Here is a 16,196-nt window from a genome sequence, read left to right as displayed (position 1 = left end):
AGTGAGCAGATACGGCCCTTGCCTCTTGGAGCCCAAGTCCCGTGGGAAGACAGTAAACCATTAATTGCGTAAATATATAATTAATTGCAAACTGTATTGCGTGCTATGGAGGAAAGTACAGGTGGCTATGAAAGGTGAATAGGGAGACCTTTCAATTAGGGGTCTAAGAAAGTCACTATAGGGAAGTGACATTTAAATTGAGTCCTCAATGGATTAGAATGGGATCAAACTGTAGGAACATGTCCTAAATAACTAAATTCTTCGTTTCCCATAGTAGCCGATGACCTGCTTCCTACACTGAGATTTCTCTCAGTGCCTTGTCACAAAGGAAACAGAACAGATAAGCACCTGAGTATGCTCTAGGCATCAGCAGGCAAGGTGTGTAGCCTGGGCTCAGTGTAGCCCACTCTCCCAGGGGCCAGATGAGTACTGACCATATTTGGGGTGCTGAGGCTGCAACCCTAGGATAAAAGTAGGAGACTTTCTTTTCTTTTTATTTTTTAAAGATTTTATTTATTTATTTCTGCAAGAGGGAGAGAGAGAGAGAGATCGAGCGAGTGTGAGAACACGAACGGGGGGAGGGGCAGAGGGAGAAAAGACTCCCCCCTGAGCAGGGAGCCTGATGTGGGGCTTGCTCCCAGGACCCTGAGATCATTACCTGAGCCGAAGGCAGATGCTTAACCGGCTGAGCCACCCAGGTGCCCTGGAGACTTTCTTTTCTAACTCTCCTGGGCTTTGTCCAAACTTCAGCACTCTCTTGCCTTCGAAGTGTACCTGGTCCCTTTTTCATCTGCTAACTATGACTTCTTTCTCCCCCTTTCGCCTCCATAAAAAACTTTTCTGTGTATTTACCTTTGCATTATTTTGCTGATATCAACCCCTAATCTTTCGTCATGCTCAGAACTCAGCTTAAGGGGTACTTTTCTGAATAAGATAATACTACATTGAGCCATTACCCCATCACAGAACATGGTAATATAAGATTGTTGGATAACAATTACCACTACAGGGGTGCCTGTGTGGCTCAGTCTGTTAAACGTCTAACTCCTAATTTCAAGTCAGGTCATGCTCTCAGCGTCATGAGATCGAACCCAGTGCGGAGTCTGCTTGGGATTCTCTCTCTCTCCCTCTCCCCCTCCCCTGCTCACTCGTTCATGCTCGCTCTCTCTAAAAAAAATAATAATAATTAAAACTATAAAGTTATATGATGGGGTAAAAATGCCTCCTAATTAGTGGGAGAGAGTTCGGTCTGAGAACTTTTAACTCGGAATGCGCAGCGATGGGACGGCTGGTGTGTATTAGCACCCTAGTGTGTCTGTCTATCCAGGGGCCGCTGCTTGATGTAACATCCAGTGTTCCTTGTGTTACAGAGTACAGTTGCGGTGTTGCAGAATGTTAGAAACCTCAACGTGTGTTCTCTAGGCGTCGGGCTGATGGTTTTTGGTTTGCTGTTGGGTGGCAAGGAGTTTAATGAGAGATTTAAAGAGAAATTACCTGCACCCATTCCTTTAGAGTTCTTTGCGGTAAGTCAACTTTGGCCACAGACGCCTGGCTATTTTGGTGAGGGATTTAGACAGGGGAGGAACAGGGAGTTCTACCTTTTTTCTCCCAGTTCTGCCAAGAGAAGAGTAGAATATGTCAAGAGGAACTTTCACAAATATGCTAAAAGAAAGGAAATCTATGAGAGTGTAGACGGGGATGATTTTCAAAGTCGAGGTGAAGGCCATCCGTAAAAATTGTAATATGAATCATCTCTGAGTGATGAGATTATGGAAGACTTTTCTTCCTCAAAATTTGTATTGACTAATTGTTTTATAATGAACACCTACAACTTTAATAACCTGAAAAAATTAAGCTGTTTCCATTTTGAAAAGAGCAAGAGACAAAGTTCCCAGGCTTTCTTGGTTCCTGGCGCTCCTAAGCCAAAAGAAATACCTAAGAGTATTAAGTAGTTAATACATATTTACAACTTACTACGTATTTACATCTCACAACTTAGGAACTATTGTAAAAATAATGCACATGCAATGAACTACTATATATTCTATTACGTTCTTAAATGACCACAATGGTTTATTAATAACGGTACCTTATTATTGGTTTCCTGCAGCCACCATTACAGTGAGGACTGGCTCCCTGCCCTGGCCAGCCCTCCTTCTCCCCTGGATGACCCACTCAGAAAGTTCGATAGCAATAGTTCTTCAAGATGAAGAAACTTGCTTCTCCTTCTGTTATTTTTTCCGTTGCTCGTCAGTGAGGGCTGTACTTTACACACCCACTGAATCTGTGCCCTGACCATCCAGGGAGGCTCACGCACAGCGGGATTCGGTGACCCCGAGTGTAGCTGAGGGCGGAGACCGCTGTGGGGCCGGGGGAGGCCTCTAACCACAGCTAGTGCTGCTGACGCGGACAGGGGTCAGCAGAAAGACTGTGGGACCAAACGTACATTTTCTAATGACACACTGTCAGTGCACCACCCTCAAGTGCCCTCTCCAGTGTCCCTTGTTCATGCCATCGTGGTGAGAAGGGCAGAGGCGTCTCCTGGAAGGTCTTAGGGCTCTTCCTGTTTGCAGTCAGCTGGCCAAACACCTCAGCAGGGAACAGAACAAAATAAAGAGGAAAGAACGCCAGGCCACGAGGCAATTTTGTGGGGAAAGAGCCATCAGGAGAAGTTAGAAATGCTAGCGGCTAACTATAATTCTGTTTCTTAAAACTGGAAGTTGAAAGACTAGATTGTGGCTTGGCTAACAAATCGTTTGCAGCTCACATTTGAATTTTTATCTATGAAGGCACATTTGGATTTGGGTCTGTTCTAGGTGGTGATGGGGACTGGCATTTCAGCTGGGTTTAACCTACAAGAATCCTACAATGTGGATGTCGTCGGGACACTTCCTCTGGGGTAGGAAAACCGTTTTTATTTTAAGTAACATCAATAATCAATAGATCTATTATTGTTTGTAACTCCTGCTTTAGTATTCTTACAATCAAAATCTCTTTTTTTCCCCCTACATATCAAATAGCTGAGGCTTTGTGTTTTTTTGGGTTTTAGCAGGTTTTTTTAAATTGTAAAAAAACACATAACAGAAAATTTACCATTTTAATCATTTTGAAGTGTACAATTCAGTATGTTAAGGATATTCACATTGTTGCGAAATGGATCCCCAGAACTTTCTCATCTTGCAAATCTGAAACTCTATACCCATTAAACAAGAATTCTCTACTCTAGCTCACCTCCCCCAACCCCTGGCAACCACCACTCTTTTTCTCTGTATGAATTTAACTACTCTCGGTACCTTATGTAAGTGGAATTCTATTTGTCTTTTTGCGACTGGCTTATTTCATTCAGCATAATATCCTTAGAATTCATCTGTGTTGTAGCAAGTGACAGAATGTGCTTCCTTTTTAAAGTTGAATGAAATTTCACTGGAGACACACACACACACACACATATATCACCACATTTTGTTTATCCATTCACCCAACAATGGAACTTTGGGGTGCTTCCACCTCTTAGCTATTGTGAATATTAATTGCTATGAACATGGGTGTGCAAATATGTCCTCAGGACCCTGCCTGCAGTTCTTTTGGATACATACCCAAAAGTGGGATTGCTGGATCATAGGCTAGTTCGATTTTTAACTTTTTGAGGAACTGCCGTACTATATTCCATAGCGAGTACACCATTTTACAATCCCACCATCGGTGGTATGTAGTGTTTTCTTTTGTTTCCTGTTGCTGGTTTTTAGAATCTCTCTTCGGGTGGCATAGGAAGTAAGAGCCAAAATAACCTAAATCTAGCCTGACACTTACTAGCTGTGTGCCCTCGGGCAAGTCACTTATCCTCTTAAAGCCCCAGTCTCCTCCCCTGTCAGGTTAGCACCATCACCGACTCCTGTCCCCAGGGCAGCTCTGAAGCTGCAGGAGCTCGTGTGTGCACCTGGACGCAGTTAAGACATGGGAACTGGAAGTTCTACAGTTCATTATTTCAACAGATTTTCTAGTTTCGAGTCATCTCTTCTTTGCTTCATCAATCCCCTTTTACCTAACTCTACATTTAAAATTTTTTACTATTCTCCTTATGTTTGAAGGAGCTAGAATAACTGTGAGCCTCTCTTCTCACCTCATTCTGTTCCTCTCCGACATGCTCTGGCCGTCTCTGCATCTCTCTGTGTGTCTCTGTCTTTCTGTCTCTTGTACTGTCTCTTCCTCTTGCCATCCTCTTCTCTCTTTCCAGATGAGCAGAATCAGATGTTTGCCCAGATGTTGGGCATTGATGAACCTGGCATACTGCACCAGGCCTTGTCTCTGGTCCCGTCTAAGAATCTCCCGGGGAAGGACAGGGGCAGGAGTTGCTCTTGAAGCCAGCGTCCACCCCCCACCCCAGGGCAGGTGTTGAAGGAGGAAGCGATGGATTGCCATCAGGAACATGTTACTTATGATTCCATGTTAAGGGATAACCCGGTAGTAACACTTGCTTTTCTATTTGGACTTATAATTTATAAAATACTTTTATACCCACCATCTCCGCTGGTGCTCCCAATCACACTAGTGACATGTATGCTCTCCCCATTTGACACGATGAGGAAGGTCATTCATTTAAGCGTATGTTTACTGAGCGCCTGGTATGTGCCAGGGACACAGCAGTTAAAAACAAAAGCAGCCGTGCGAGCACAGAAGTGCCCTCACGAAGCTTATGTTCTCCAGTGGGGGGAAGGGACCGGGGAGAATGAACAGTGAGAAGTGCTGTGAAGAAGAGGGAGGCCAGGTAAGGGATAGGGAGGGGCTGGGGTTGCTGTGTTAGGCAGGCTCTCAGAGAAGGCGACATTGGAGAGACGTGGCTGAGGTTTCATGGCTCACCAGTGAGTCCCAGCCTGGACCCAGAATACAGTCTTCCGATGCTCAGTTGTTAGCCGTTTCCATTACCTCACACGTGGGTCTCTAACATAATTAGCCATGTGCTAAGCCTTCGTCTTTGACTAGATCCAATAGACAGTTCTAGTCAGTAATCACAAATAATTTGATTAAATGTGAATTCTTATGCTTAGATTTCTCCTTTTTAAAAATTCACATACAATTCACCACAGTTTCTACCCAATACCTCCCTTTCCCTATTGCATTGTACCCAAATATGTTGCTTTTCCTCCATGTATGAGAGTCATACTTTAAAAAAAAATTTTTTTTCACAAACAATGAATCATGGAACACTACATCAAAAACTAATGATGTAATATATGGTGATTAACATAACAATAAAAAAATTTTTTAAAAAGTTTTACCTTTCTATAACTTGACTACCCTTTCTGGAACTCTGCCCCAAACCAAGCAGGAAAGAAATAATGCTTACCTAACTACCTATCTATATATAATCATACTATTTATCTATGAGTCTTGTTGCTGAATAACAGCTCCAAAACAATGTCTTAAAACATAATCAATTTGTTTGCTTACAATTCACAATCTAGGTAGGGAGCTGGGTGGTCTCCTGCTGTCACTTGGGGTCTCTCAGGCAGCTGCCGATGTCTGAAGGTGTGCCTGGTGAGCTTCACTCCCCTGTCCGATCTGTCAGGTGGAGGGCTAGCGAGCATCTTCTCCCGCAGGGTGACTCCAGCAGGATAGCCAGACTCTTTTATGTGGTGGCTCAGGGAAACAAGACAGAAAAGCAGGAAGTGCCGGGCTGCCAAAAGGGCTCATCCAGCATCACCCGCCCCGCATTCAGTTGGCTAAAGCAAATCACAAGACCAGCCCAGATTCACCGGAGGAGACACAGATCCCCCCGCTACACGGGAGGAGCAGCCCAGACAAGGATGGGAGGAACTGTTGGCAGCCATATTTGAACGCCAACTACCGCACTTATCTATCCACACACACAAATACACACACAGGACCGTGTGTTGACTCTTAAAGGTCCCAGTCATGGCAGTATATCCTGTTTCTTGGTCTACTTTCCTTAACTCATTCCAAAATACATTCTTTTCTCCTATTCTTCTTCTGCGCTCCCAAATCTCTTGCTCTGGCTTCCCTCCTGGCTAATGCTTCTGCAGCAAAGTGCAAGGGAAAGACAGTCAGTTTTGCAGGCAGACCTCTTGGGCTTGACTCCTTGCTCCATCTTGGGCAAATAACATAACATCTTCAAGGATACGTTTTTTCACCTATAAATTAAGATAATAATAGCACCTAGCTAAGAGGATTGCTGTGAGGACAGATGAGATGATGTATGGCAAGCATATGGCACGAAATGTAGGCTTAATGTTCAGATTTTTTTCCTTCTCCCCTTCTCTTTCCCTTACCCCTGAACTTGAAACATCCCCTTTGTCACTGTGATATGACACAGTCAGAGAAATAGGCACAGGGAGGCAGGTTCTTCATGGTTTTTGTTGTACTGGTGGCCATTTGTACATGAGCCATCGGACCTTGGACAAGTTGCTTAGTCTCACTATCCCTCATTTTCCTCATCTGTAAACTGGGGAATATGCCCATATTCTGACAGCTCCCAGGGCTGTCAGAGATAAATAAGCACAGAACCTGGCACAGAGGAAGCACCTAATAAATGGTTGTTATTATAAAAAAGAATAATATGGTATGGAAATTGATTGTTGTTATTATTTAGCCCAATGCCTTGAATTGAATCAGGTGCCTTTGAAAACCTCTAGTGCCCCTTACCCCGTACCGTTCTAGGGAATCCCTGTTCTGTTCCTTTAGGACAAGGGTTCCAAACTATAAGAATGGACCACAAAAACTGGGTTCCCCATTGGTCCCTTCAGATTCCCAGGGCTACCAGGTAAGACCCAAAGAGTATAATTTTCTGTTGCTCCTTTCCCATGTTAGAAACTCACCTAAAGGGATCCTGGGAAGCAGAGACCTTACTTGAAATAAAAAAGGGGAGTAGTCTGGACAGTAGTTCTCCTCTAAGACAGCCCTTGTTAACACCCTCCTTGCCCTCAGACTTTGGTTCAAATGTCTTGTGCCATCTGAGCACTTTGCTGACCCTCTCTTCTTCCTGTTCTATGTCTTACTTACACATGCCATACAGGGTGTCATGAGGTATGAGGTTACTCCTTTTCTAAATAAAACGGCATCCGATATCTGCTGATAACGCATTTGGGTAGAAAGCCAGTACTCTAGGGTTGGGCCCTAAAAAGAACCTCTCTGTGTCAAAGAGGGTATTCATTCCTTTTTGCCAAACCAGAGCAAATAAGTATCCAAGCATTGATCACCTCATTTGCAGGTGATGCTCTTCTGAAATGCTCCTGTCTAGTTGCATGTTTTTCTCCCAGTGGCCACAACACTTGGGTTAAAGTCAGCTTGACTTTTCAGGCTGCTGCCTCCAGCCAACCCGGACACCAGCCTCTTCCACCTTGTGTACGTGGATGCTATCGCCATAGCCATTGTTGGATTTTCAGTGACCATCTCAATGGCCAAGACCTTGGCAAATAAACATGGCTACCAGGTTGATGGTAATCAGGTAAAAAAATCATTCATTCCCTGCAGATATTTCATTATGGTATAATCATCCTGCTGTGCTATGGAAGGCAAATGATTTAGATTTCTCTGTCTCGTTAGAAAAACTTCTATTTTGATATTGGGGGTACTGGAAACATGTATTTATTCAACACTACAATTTTTTCATTATTTATGTGCATTAGATCATCAGAGCACTGAGATACAGTTCTACCTCATGTCATGGGTGGGGTTCCTGCTAGGAAGAGGTAACCTTGGATGTGAGGCTTTCAGTTTGCTATACTCCAACAGATGTTATCCCTATTTTTTAGGCTCACAGCCTGAGAAGCAAATGCTTTTCTAGAACCATTTCTGTGAAGACTTTTCTTTGCTCATTAAACTTGGACATGTGATTCATCACTCAAACTCCACATTATATTCTTTGCCACCACTTTTTAAAAATTTTTTGAGAAGGATGGGGGGAGGGGCAAAAGGAGAGGGAGAGAGAGAATCTTAAGCAGGCTCCACGCCCAGCCTGGAGCCCAACGTGGGGCTCAATATCACAACCCGGAGATCAAGATGACCTGAGCCAAAATCAAGAGTCAGTTGCATAACTGACTGAGCCCCCCCAGGTGCCCTGCCACCTCCTTTTATAACCTATCTATAGATATGTTATTTAATCTGAATAGAATGAGTCATAATTTTGGCATGACAATGTCTACTTTAAAACACTGTGTATTTCTAAGAGAAGATTAAATGCTCCACATTCCCACAAGACACAGTGATCCAACCAGGAAGACCGGAAGTAGCCCTGAGAGCAGGACTCACTCACTCACTGGCCCCAGGAGGACACTGGCATGCACTCGCTGAAGAGCAACAGTCCAGGCATTTAGAAGATGCCAACAGTTCTGTACACCAATAACTTACTCATAACATAAATATTTTGTCCCTTTTTGCTGCAGTTTTCTTTAAAAAAAAACATTATTTGTGTAAAAGAGTGGGTTTGGGAAAGTGGGGACTAGGTAGTGAGTGCAGCTTTTATCTCTGAGAGAACAAAAGCTCTAAGTGTTTTTCTCCCATCTTATTCAAGAATTCCTATTTTAAACTCATGCTAAACAAACTCTTGTATCTGGAAAGAGAATGAAGAGACAGCCTGTCCTGCTGAAAATGTATCTTAAATGGGCCATCGTGCCTTATTTCCTGAAGAATGACTGACTTCTCGTGTGCTTTGTGTCCACATGGAAAAGGAGCTCATTGCCCTGGGACTGTGCAATTCCATTGGCTCACTCTTCCAGACTTTCTCCATTTCATGCTCCTTGTCTCGAAGCCTTGTTCAGGAGGGGACTGGAGGGAAGACCCAGGTGTGTATACAGCTGGCCTGTGAGGACCGGTGATTTGGGGGAGTAAATTTTAATCCCCTGATTCTAGTCTGAACCCAAACAAAGCTGCTCTGTCTGAAGATTGATGCTCCAGGGAGATGTGTAGTGAATCAGAGAAAGGCATGAATGGTTGAAGCGATTCACAGGAACTGAATCTATAGGAAAGAGGTATATTCTCCAGTTAAATCGAAAATTACACAACACTCCCTGCTACCAGTAAACCTCAGAGTTCAGACATAGGATGTTGCCGTGAAAGCCTAAGGCTGGGTATGGATGGTCAGGATGCCAGCACCATCCAGTAGAACTTTCTGCAGTGTTGGAAATGTTCCCTGTTTTGCATCATCCAGTACGACAATCCAGACACATGTGGCCCTTGAGCACTTGAAATGTGGGAAATGCAACCAAGACCTGAATTTTTAGTTGTATTTAATTTTAATTTTAAAAATTTAATAGCTGCACGTGGCTAGTGGCTACTGCATTGGACGGCAGAGTCTCATTTGACTCTGCTGGCCCTTGTGGGTCTTGGGTCATTATCTCCTTTCCCTCACCCCTGACAAGGGCATTTCGGTCAGAGTTTTTAATCATTTCAGCCTCTATTTAAAAGCTATAAGAGAAACCAAAACTTCAGAAAGGGGAATGGGAAGGAGTTATAGGTTTATGTAATGGTATTGATGACTTGTTTGAATCCATATTTTCTTGACCTTCCCGCAGTAATTAACAAAAGACTAAGATCACCCTCTGCCCCGCCTCTTACTCCTGTCTTCTAAAATCCCCTTCCGTGTGTCATCTCTCATTCAGCTTGCAGGTTGTTTGGCCTCGCTAATGATTCTGCTGGTCATATTAGCCACCGGATTCCTCTTTGAATCATTACCTCAGGTGTGTAGTTTGGACTTGTTGTGAGGTGCTTCCATGTGTAGAGATTTTGCTCTTTTGTTTGTTTATATTTTTGTGGCCATCTCATGGGTTTTTACTGTAACGCTATCAGAGTGGTATAGGAAAGGGCCAAGGCTGGGACCAAGATCCCATTCCACAATCTACAGTCCTGCCCCACAATCTGGGACCTTGGGAAAGCCATCTCAACATCTCTGGGTCTCTGTTTCCTTATCTGCAAAGTGGGGGTTTGGACTGATTAATCTCCAAGGTCCCTTCTCTCTTTGATCTTCTATGACCTTGTACTTCCATTAAAAATCTGAGATGGCCTTCACTCCGAAGACATTTGTTTGCCCATCTATTTTTTTTTTTTTTAAAGATTTTATTCATTTATCAGAGAGAATGGGAGACAGAGAGCATGAGAGGGGAAGGGTCAGAGGGAGAAGCAGACCCCCCGCCGAGCAGGGAGCCCGATGTGGGACTCGATCCCGGGACTCCAGGATCATGACCTGAGCCGAAGGCAGTCGCCCAACCAACTGAGCCACCCAGGCGCCCCTGCCCATCTATTTAATGTAGCAGAGATCAGGGACAATATAGAGTAGGGAAAATCATAGTGTGGGAAGACCATGGGTGAAATAATTCCTTGAGTACCAAGTTTAATTCTGAACCTCTTGACCACCATGCAGGTTTGCTGCTAGGATATAAGCCTGGTTTTCCAAGGCCCATTTTAGCTAACCGAGTCCTGAAAATCCAGGTGTTCCTGGCTCCACATGTACCATCACGGCTGCGTGGGAAGTGAGTGGGGAGAGGACGTGGGGAGCGCAGCAGGAGGACAGTGAGGAGCCAGCAAAGGGGGCTCTCTGTCCAGAGGAGGAGACGCATGCGTGATGTGCTCTGTTTCAGGCTGTGCTGTCGGCCATTGTGATCGTCAACCTGAAAGGAATGTTTATGCAGTTCTCGGATCTCCCCTTTTTCTGGAGAACAAGCAAAATAGAACTGGTAAGTAACAAAGATGATTGTTAGGTTAATATGTCATTGCGACACATGGGTGAGTGCTGGTAAAAATGTGAGAAAGGTAAGTTAGTGCAGTCATTTGTTATGTGTAGTATCTAGTCAGGCAAGGTTAGGTACTGTGTGTGTGTGTGTGTGTGTGTGTGTGTGTGTGCGTGTGTGTGTCAGACAGACTCTTAGGAAAATTTCTAGCATGATTCTACATAAAGCTTTCTGTCTGTCTTGTAGACCATCTGGCTTACCACTTTTGTTTCCTCCCTGTTCCTGGGATTGGACTATGGTTTGATTACAGCTGTGATCATCGCTCTGCTAACTGTGATTTACAGAACACAGAGGTGAGGGTACCGATTGGGATGGGTGTGATTGTCCTGCCTGAAATTGCAGTGTTGACTTTAAATATATTGTATTTGTCGACAGGCACCACTAGATTGTGAGCACCTTGATTGGGAAGGCGATATTCCCGGAGTCCAATACCGGGCATATAGTGTGTATTCGCTGAAAGCTTGTTGAGGGAATCCACCCAGAAAAACAGCTAACGTTCATATCATATATTCTAATTCACAAAGCACTGGTGCATACCTGCTAGGAAGCACCAGGGCATTGTAGCAAGTCCACGGAATGTCAAATCAAAGACCTTGAGCCGTATTCTGGCTTTGCCGATCCCTCTGACATTGAACAGCTCACTCCACGAGGCCTCAATTTCTCATCCACACAACAGCATAAAGAAGCCTCGTGTGTAGGATATAATAAGGTAATATGAGGTGCTCAAGCACTAGTATCTGTCATTACAGGATTCAGTTTGAGCCAGACTGTCCTATAAAAAGAGGCAGGCTCTCCAAAAATAATGTTTAAAATCGATTCAAACCAAACTTAAGAAAACTTCTACGCTAATAAGATTTTTTTTTGTTTTCTTCCCACACCTTCAGTTGACTACCACCCCCAGGAGTCAGAGCCTCTTATTAGAAACCAAAAGAAAATCTCCTCCCCTGCTTTTGAATAAGAGTAGGAAGACAGTTCTATTGAGTGGATGAGAATTTGAGTTACACATTCCTTGGCATGGCTGGAACTCCGCAACATTCACTTTTGCCCCTTTTTTTAAATGCCTGAGTCTTTTGTCCTGACTAGATTGTGTGGTGTGCATGTGTGTGAGAGAGAGGTGTGTGTGTGTGTGTGTGCATGTGTGCATGCATGAAGAGTATGTGGATGTGTGTGTCGTGTATGTTTGGGACAGGGTGTGGGCACGTGCCAGGACTGGCCCTGGGAATGTGATCCATGTGAAGCCCTCTGCAAATGTTCCATATAAGGATCACGTATTCCTGAGTTCACTAGCAAGTCCATACGTGACATGTAAACACGCAAAACCTCCTGTTTAAATCACATACTGGGCCTCAAAACAATGGTATTTTAACACCCTGTCCCTCTGTCTTTAGTCCCAGCTACAAAGTCCTTGGGCAGCTTCCCGACACAGATGTGTATATCGATACAGACGCATACGAAGAGGTAGGACTTTTTTCTCATTTTAAATGGTGGTAAGCCAAATAAATAAAATCTTTTAAAAAATAAAAAAATAGGGGCACCTGGGTGGCTCAGTCATTAAGCGTCTGCCTTCAGCTCAGGTCATGGTCCCAGGGTCCTGGGATCGAGCCGCGCATCGGGCTCCCTGCTCGGCGGGAAGCCTGTTTCTCCCTCTCCCCCTCCCCCTGCTTGTGTTCCCTCTCTTGCTGTGTCTCTATCAGATAAAATCTTTTAAAAATAAATAAATAATAAATGGTTGTAAGCATATCATGGGATCGGCTGACTAAATGTTTTACACAGGACAAAAAGTGGGGCTGAACAGGAGGGAGGTGTTGCAGTCAGAATGAAAAGCCTGAACTGGAATTAACTGGATTCAGTTTTAGAGTTTATACTCTACATTAATCACTCAACCTCCTAATATTTATTTTTCCTCTTTCTTCAATAGGGATAAATAGATATTCCTGGAATTAAAGTATATATTTACCAAATACTGAAACTGAGAGGATGGTTTATACGTGCGTGATCTTATGCCTTCAAATTCCTTTGATTTTGAATATCCTGAGGGGGCATCTGGAAGACTTGTACAAAACCTTTTAAAATTAGCTTCGTCTTGTAAGACTGATGAATCACAGACCTGTACCCCTGAAACAAATAATACATTATATGTTAATTAAAAAAAAAAAAGGAGTCAGACACTTAACTGACTGAGCCACCTGGGTGCCCCCCTAAATAAAGTTTTATTGGAACACACACACACACACACAAGAATTTTTCTCAAAAAAAAAAAAAAAAAATTAGCTTAGTCTCTTTGATTTGCTTTATGTTTGGGAAGAAATTCTCAGATTTACTGTAAGTACTGGGAAATGAGACTGGTATTAGGATTGTTCATTTTTCCTCCTTCTAAAGAATTATGTGCTGGGGGCGCCTGGGTGGCTCAGTCGGTTAAGCGGCTGCCTTCGGCTCAGGTCATGATCCTGGAGTCCCTGGATCGAGTCCCACATCGGGCTCCCTGCTCGGCGGGGAGTCTGCTTCTCCCTCTCCCTCTGCCTGTCTCTCTGCCTACTTGTTCTCTCTCTCTCTCTGTCAGATAAATAAATAAAATCTTTAAAAAAAAAAAAAAAAAAAAAAAAAAGAATTATGTGCTGGATTTGTTACTTCCAAACTGCATTCTAAAGTTCCTTGAGGCTTCTGGGTAACACATTCACTCTGTGGAACTTGGGTCTGTTTCAGCTCCTGCCTGCATTCCAGGAACCAACCAACATAACTTCTCTTCACTCCATCTGCCTGTTCTTCATGGTCTGAGGGGCAGCCTCCCCTCCCTATCCGTTTTCTTATCTGTTTGTAAGTTTTCGGTTCCTTCTTTGTGTTTTATGGTGACTGTGAAACAAAGACTTTTAAAAGAAATGTGAAGATGTGCATATTAAATGCTTTCTTCTCAGACCTCCTTCCTCCAGGGCACCCGTAGGTAGGCTAGAGTGACAGAATTTTATCTAAACACCATAAGAGGGCCTTTAGTGACTTATGCATTGATTTTCAGGTTTGAGGAGGGAGGCGGGTGCAGTTTCGACTCTGAAATATTTCCATGTGTTAAATTCACGAACATTTTATTTTTCAGGTGAAAGAAATTCCTGGAATAAAAATATTCCAAATAAATGCCCCAATTTATTATGCAAATAGCGACTTGTACAGCAGTGCTTTGAAAAGAAAGGTGAGTCACAAGAAATTGATGATTTTTGAGGGGACCTGTGGATTGACAGGAATGTGAGGGACACTTAAATGTCTTGATACACCTTTTATACTATTTCATTCTCTCCCCCTTGGTAAATTACATAAAATTTACCATTCAGCAGATGGAATGAAGTACATTCACGTTGTTGTGCAACCAACACCACTAACACCACTAGTCATTCTCTTTTATCACGTGCACATATTACCTTTTCAAAAAATTTTTAAGAAAAAGAGTGAAAAAATAATTTGAGGTGTCTCACTCTTCGGATCATGTGGGTTGCTTTGGTCGTGATTAAAACTGGACCCCACACCACCCAGTTTATAAGAAAACCTGCCAGTCAACCCACAGAGTCTCTTAAATATAAGAATCTGAGAGTACATTTGAAAAATACTCCTTTAAAAATTCTCTTTGATACTTTAGTGTATTCACTGCTGCATCCTGCTGAATGCACATAAGAATAAGGAGAGTTACTCATGGTCCTTTAATGAGGGAGTAACTCAGCTCAGGGTGCCTGAGGGAAAGGTAGAGTAAGAGGTGGGGTGATAACTTGGCATTGAAAACAGTCCAGTGGGGGAGATTTGAAGATTTATTGCAATTGGGTGGGTTTCTGGGTGCCAAGGAGTGATTTTGCGTGTATTGCTCTTCTGTAAAGACTGGAGTGAACCCAGCACTCATAATGGGAGCAAGAAGAAAGGCCATGAAGAAGTATGCTAAGGAAGTTGGAAATGCAAATGTGGCCAATGCAACCGTTGTCAAAGCGGTGAGTGGTCTCTTCACTGTAGCTGTCCCTTCTCTACTTGATCTGCACCGCCCCCCACCTTCATTCATGATTGAAGTCTTAACACAGCAGGAAGCCGCTAAAATAGGAAAGCTTAGAAACAGTCGAAGTATCCTTTATATATTAAAGATACATGATAAGGTCAGTTATGAGAATGCTTCTGAAAAAATTAGGGATATGAGCCCCAGAAAACATTGTTTAAAAAAAAATAAAGATCACACAGTAGTACCTTAATAAATTGTACCATGTACCATGGGTACTTTGTCATAGATTCATTCAGCTGATAGTAAAAAACAAAACAAAACAAAAAAACCTCAGGCTGGATTTTGCTGTTCAAGCTTATGGTAATTTGTGGCCGTGCTGAAGTTAACAGAACTGTTTTAGAAGTGAGGAGAAATTGGATATGATGACTAAGGAGAGTGGATTTTATTAGACAAAAACAAGACGAAGAAAAGAAACTGAGCTAAAACTGAATATTATGTACACATCCTTTTTCTGTCACATTACAAGGCGGGGATATGGCAGATATTTTAGAAGAGGTCTGGTGGAGACAGTAGTTTGAGAGTATGGGAACTAATTTTCCCTTATAAATCTTTCTCAGGGGTGCCTGGGTGGCTCAGTGGGTTAAGCATCTGCCTTCCGCTCAAGTCATGATGCCGGGATCCTGGGATTGAGCCCTGTGTTGGGCTCCCTGCTCAGCGGGGAGCCTTCTTCTCCCTCTGACCCTCCCCCTGCTCATGCTCTCTCTCTCACTCTCTCTCAAATAAATAAATAAAATCTTTAAGAAAAAAAAAATCTTTCTCAGAACCAACATGTGTGCTGTTCATAGGCTTCTGGTTTGGTTTACCCATTGACAGGATGCAGAAGTAGATGGAGAAGATGCCACGAAGCCTGAAGAAGAGGATGATGAAGTAAAATATCCCCCGATAGTCATCAAGAGCACATTCCCTGAGGAACTGCAAAGATTTATGCCCCCGGGGGATAACATCCACACCGTCATTCTGGATTTTACCCAAGTCAACTTTATTGACTCTGTTGGCGTGAAAACCCTGGCTGGGGTAAGCATCATCTTATGAGTCGTTTCGTAGATCTGTGCCATCAGTAAAATCAGAGAGTTGAACTAGGGTCCCCTTTTCAACTCTTAAAATTCTTCTTTGTTTTTGGTGGGTTTTGTTTTTTTTTTTCAACTTTTGATTGTGGAAAATTTCAAAACCGTACCAGAGTAAAGAGCACAGTGTAATGAATCCCCGTGTAAGCACCGCCCCACTGCAACAGCTCATCAGCCTGTGGGCAGTCCTGTGTCATCCACCGCCCCCCTTCCCGCCGTCCCCTTCTCTGACCCGGAAGCACATCCCAGCCATTGCCTCTTTGTGAATATTTCAGGGTATAGCTCTACAAGGAGAAGATTCTTTTACCAATCAGTACCATAACCCAAAATTCAACAAGAATTCTTTGATGGCCTCATTATCACTGTCCA

At 43.3% G+C, this 16,196-nt stretch overlaps 1 protein-coding gene across 1 annotated transcript in view; it reads left to right on the top strand.

Annotated features, from left to right (window-relative positions):
* Window positions 1–16,196, top strand: part of SLC26A5 (solute carrier family 26 member 5) — a 50,207-nt gene that overhangs the window by 31,684 nt on the left and 2,327 nt on the right. The window contains exons 7-17 of the mRNA XM_032401286.1: window positions 1,371–1,523; window positions 2,817–2,899; window positions 7,315–7,462; window positions 8,685–8,798; window positions 9,615–9,692; window positions 10,590–10,685; window positions 10,926–11,032; window positions 12,128–12,197; window positions 13,828–13,920; window positions 14,594–14,701; window positions 15,577–15,777. Coding sequence (XP_032257177.1) covers window positions 1,371–1,523; window positions 2,817–2,899; window positions 7,315–7,462; window positions 8,685–8,798; window positions 9,615–9,692; window positions 10,590–10,685; window positions 10,926–11,032; window positions 12,128–12,197; window positions 13,828–13,920; window positions 14,594–14,701; window positions 15,577–15,777 — 1,251 coding nt within the window. The remainder of the gene's footprint in view (window positions 1–1,370; window positions 1,524–2,816; window positions 2,900–7,314; window positions 7,463–8,684; window positions 8,799–9,614; window positions 9,693–10,589; window positions 10,686–10,925; window positions 11,033–12,127; window positions 12,198–13,827; window positions 13,921–14,593; window positions 14,702–15,576; window positions 15,778–16,196) is intronic.

This window comes from Phoca vitulina, unplaced genomic scaffold (assembly GCF_004348235.1).
Source record: "Phoca vitulina isolate PV1807 unplaced genomic scaffold, GSC_HSeal_1.0 scaffold4, whole genome shotgun sequence".
Classification (NCBI taxonomy): Eukaryota; Metazoa; Chordata; class Mammalia; order Carnivora; family Phocidae; genus Phoca; species Phoca vitulina.
The sequence above is the reverse complement of the archived record's forward strand: the minus strand, read 5'-3'. Positions and strand labels throughout refer to the sequence as shown.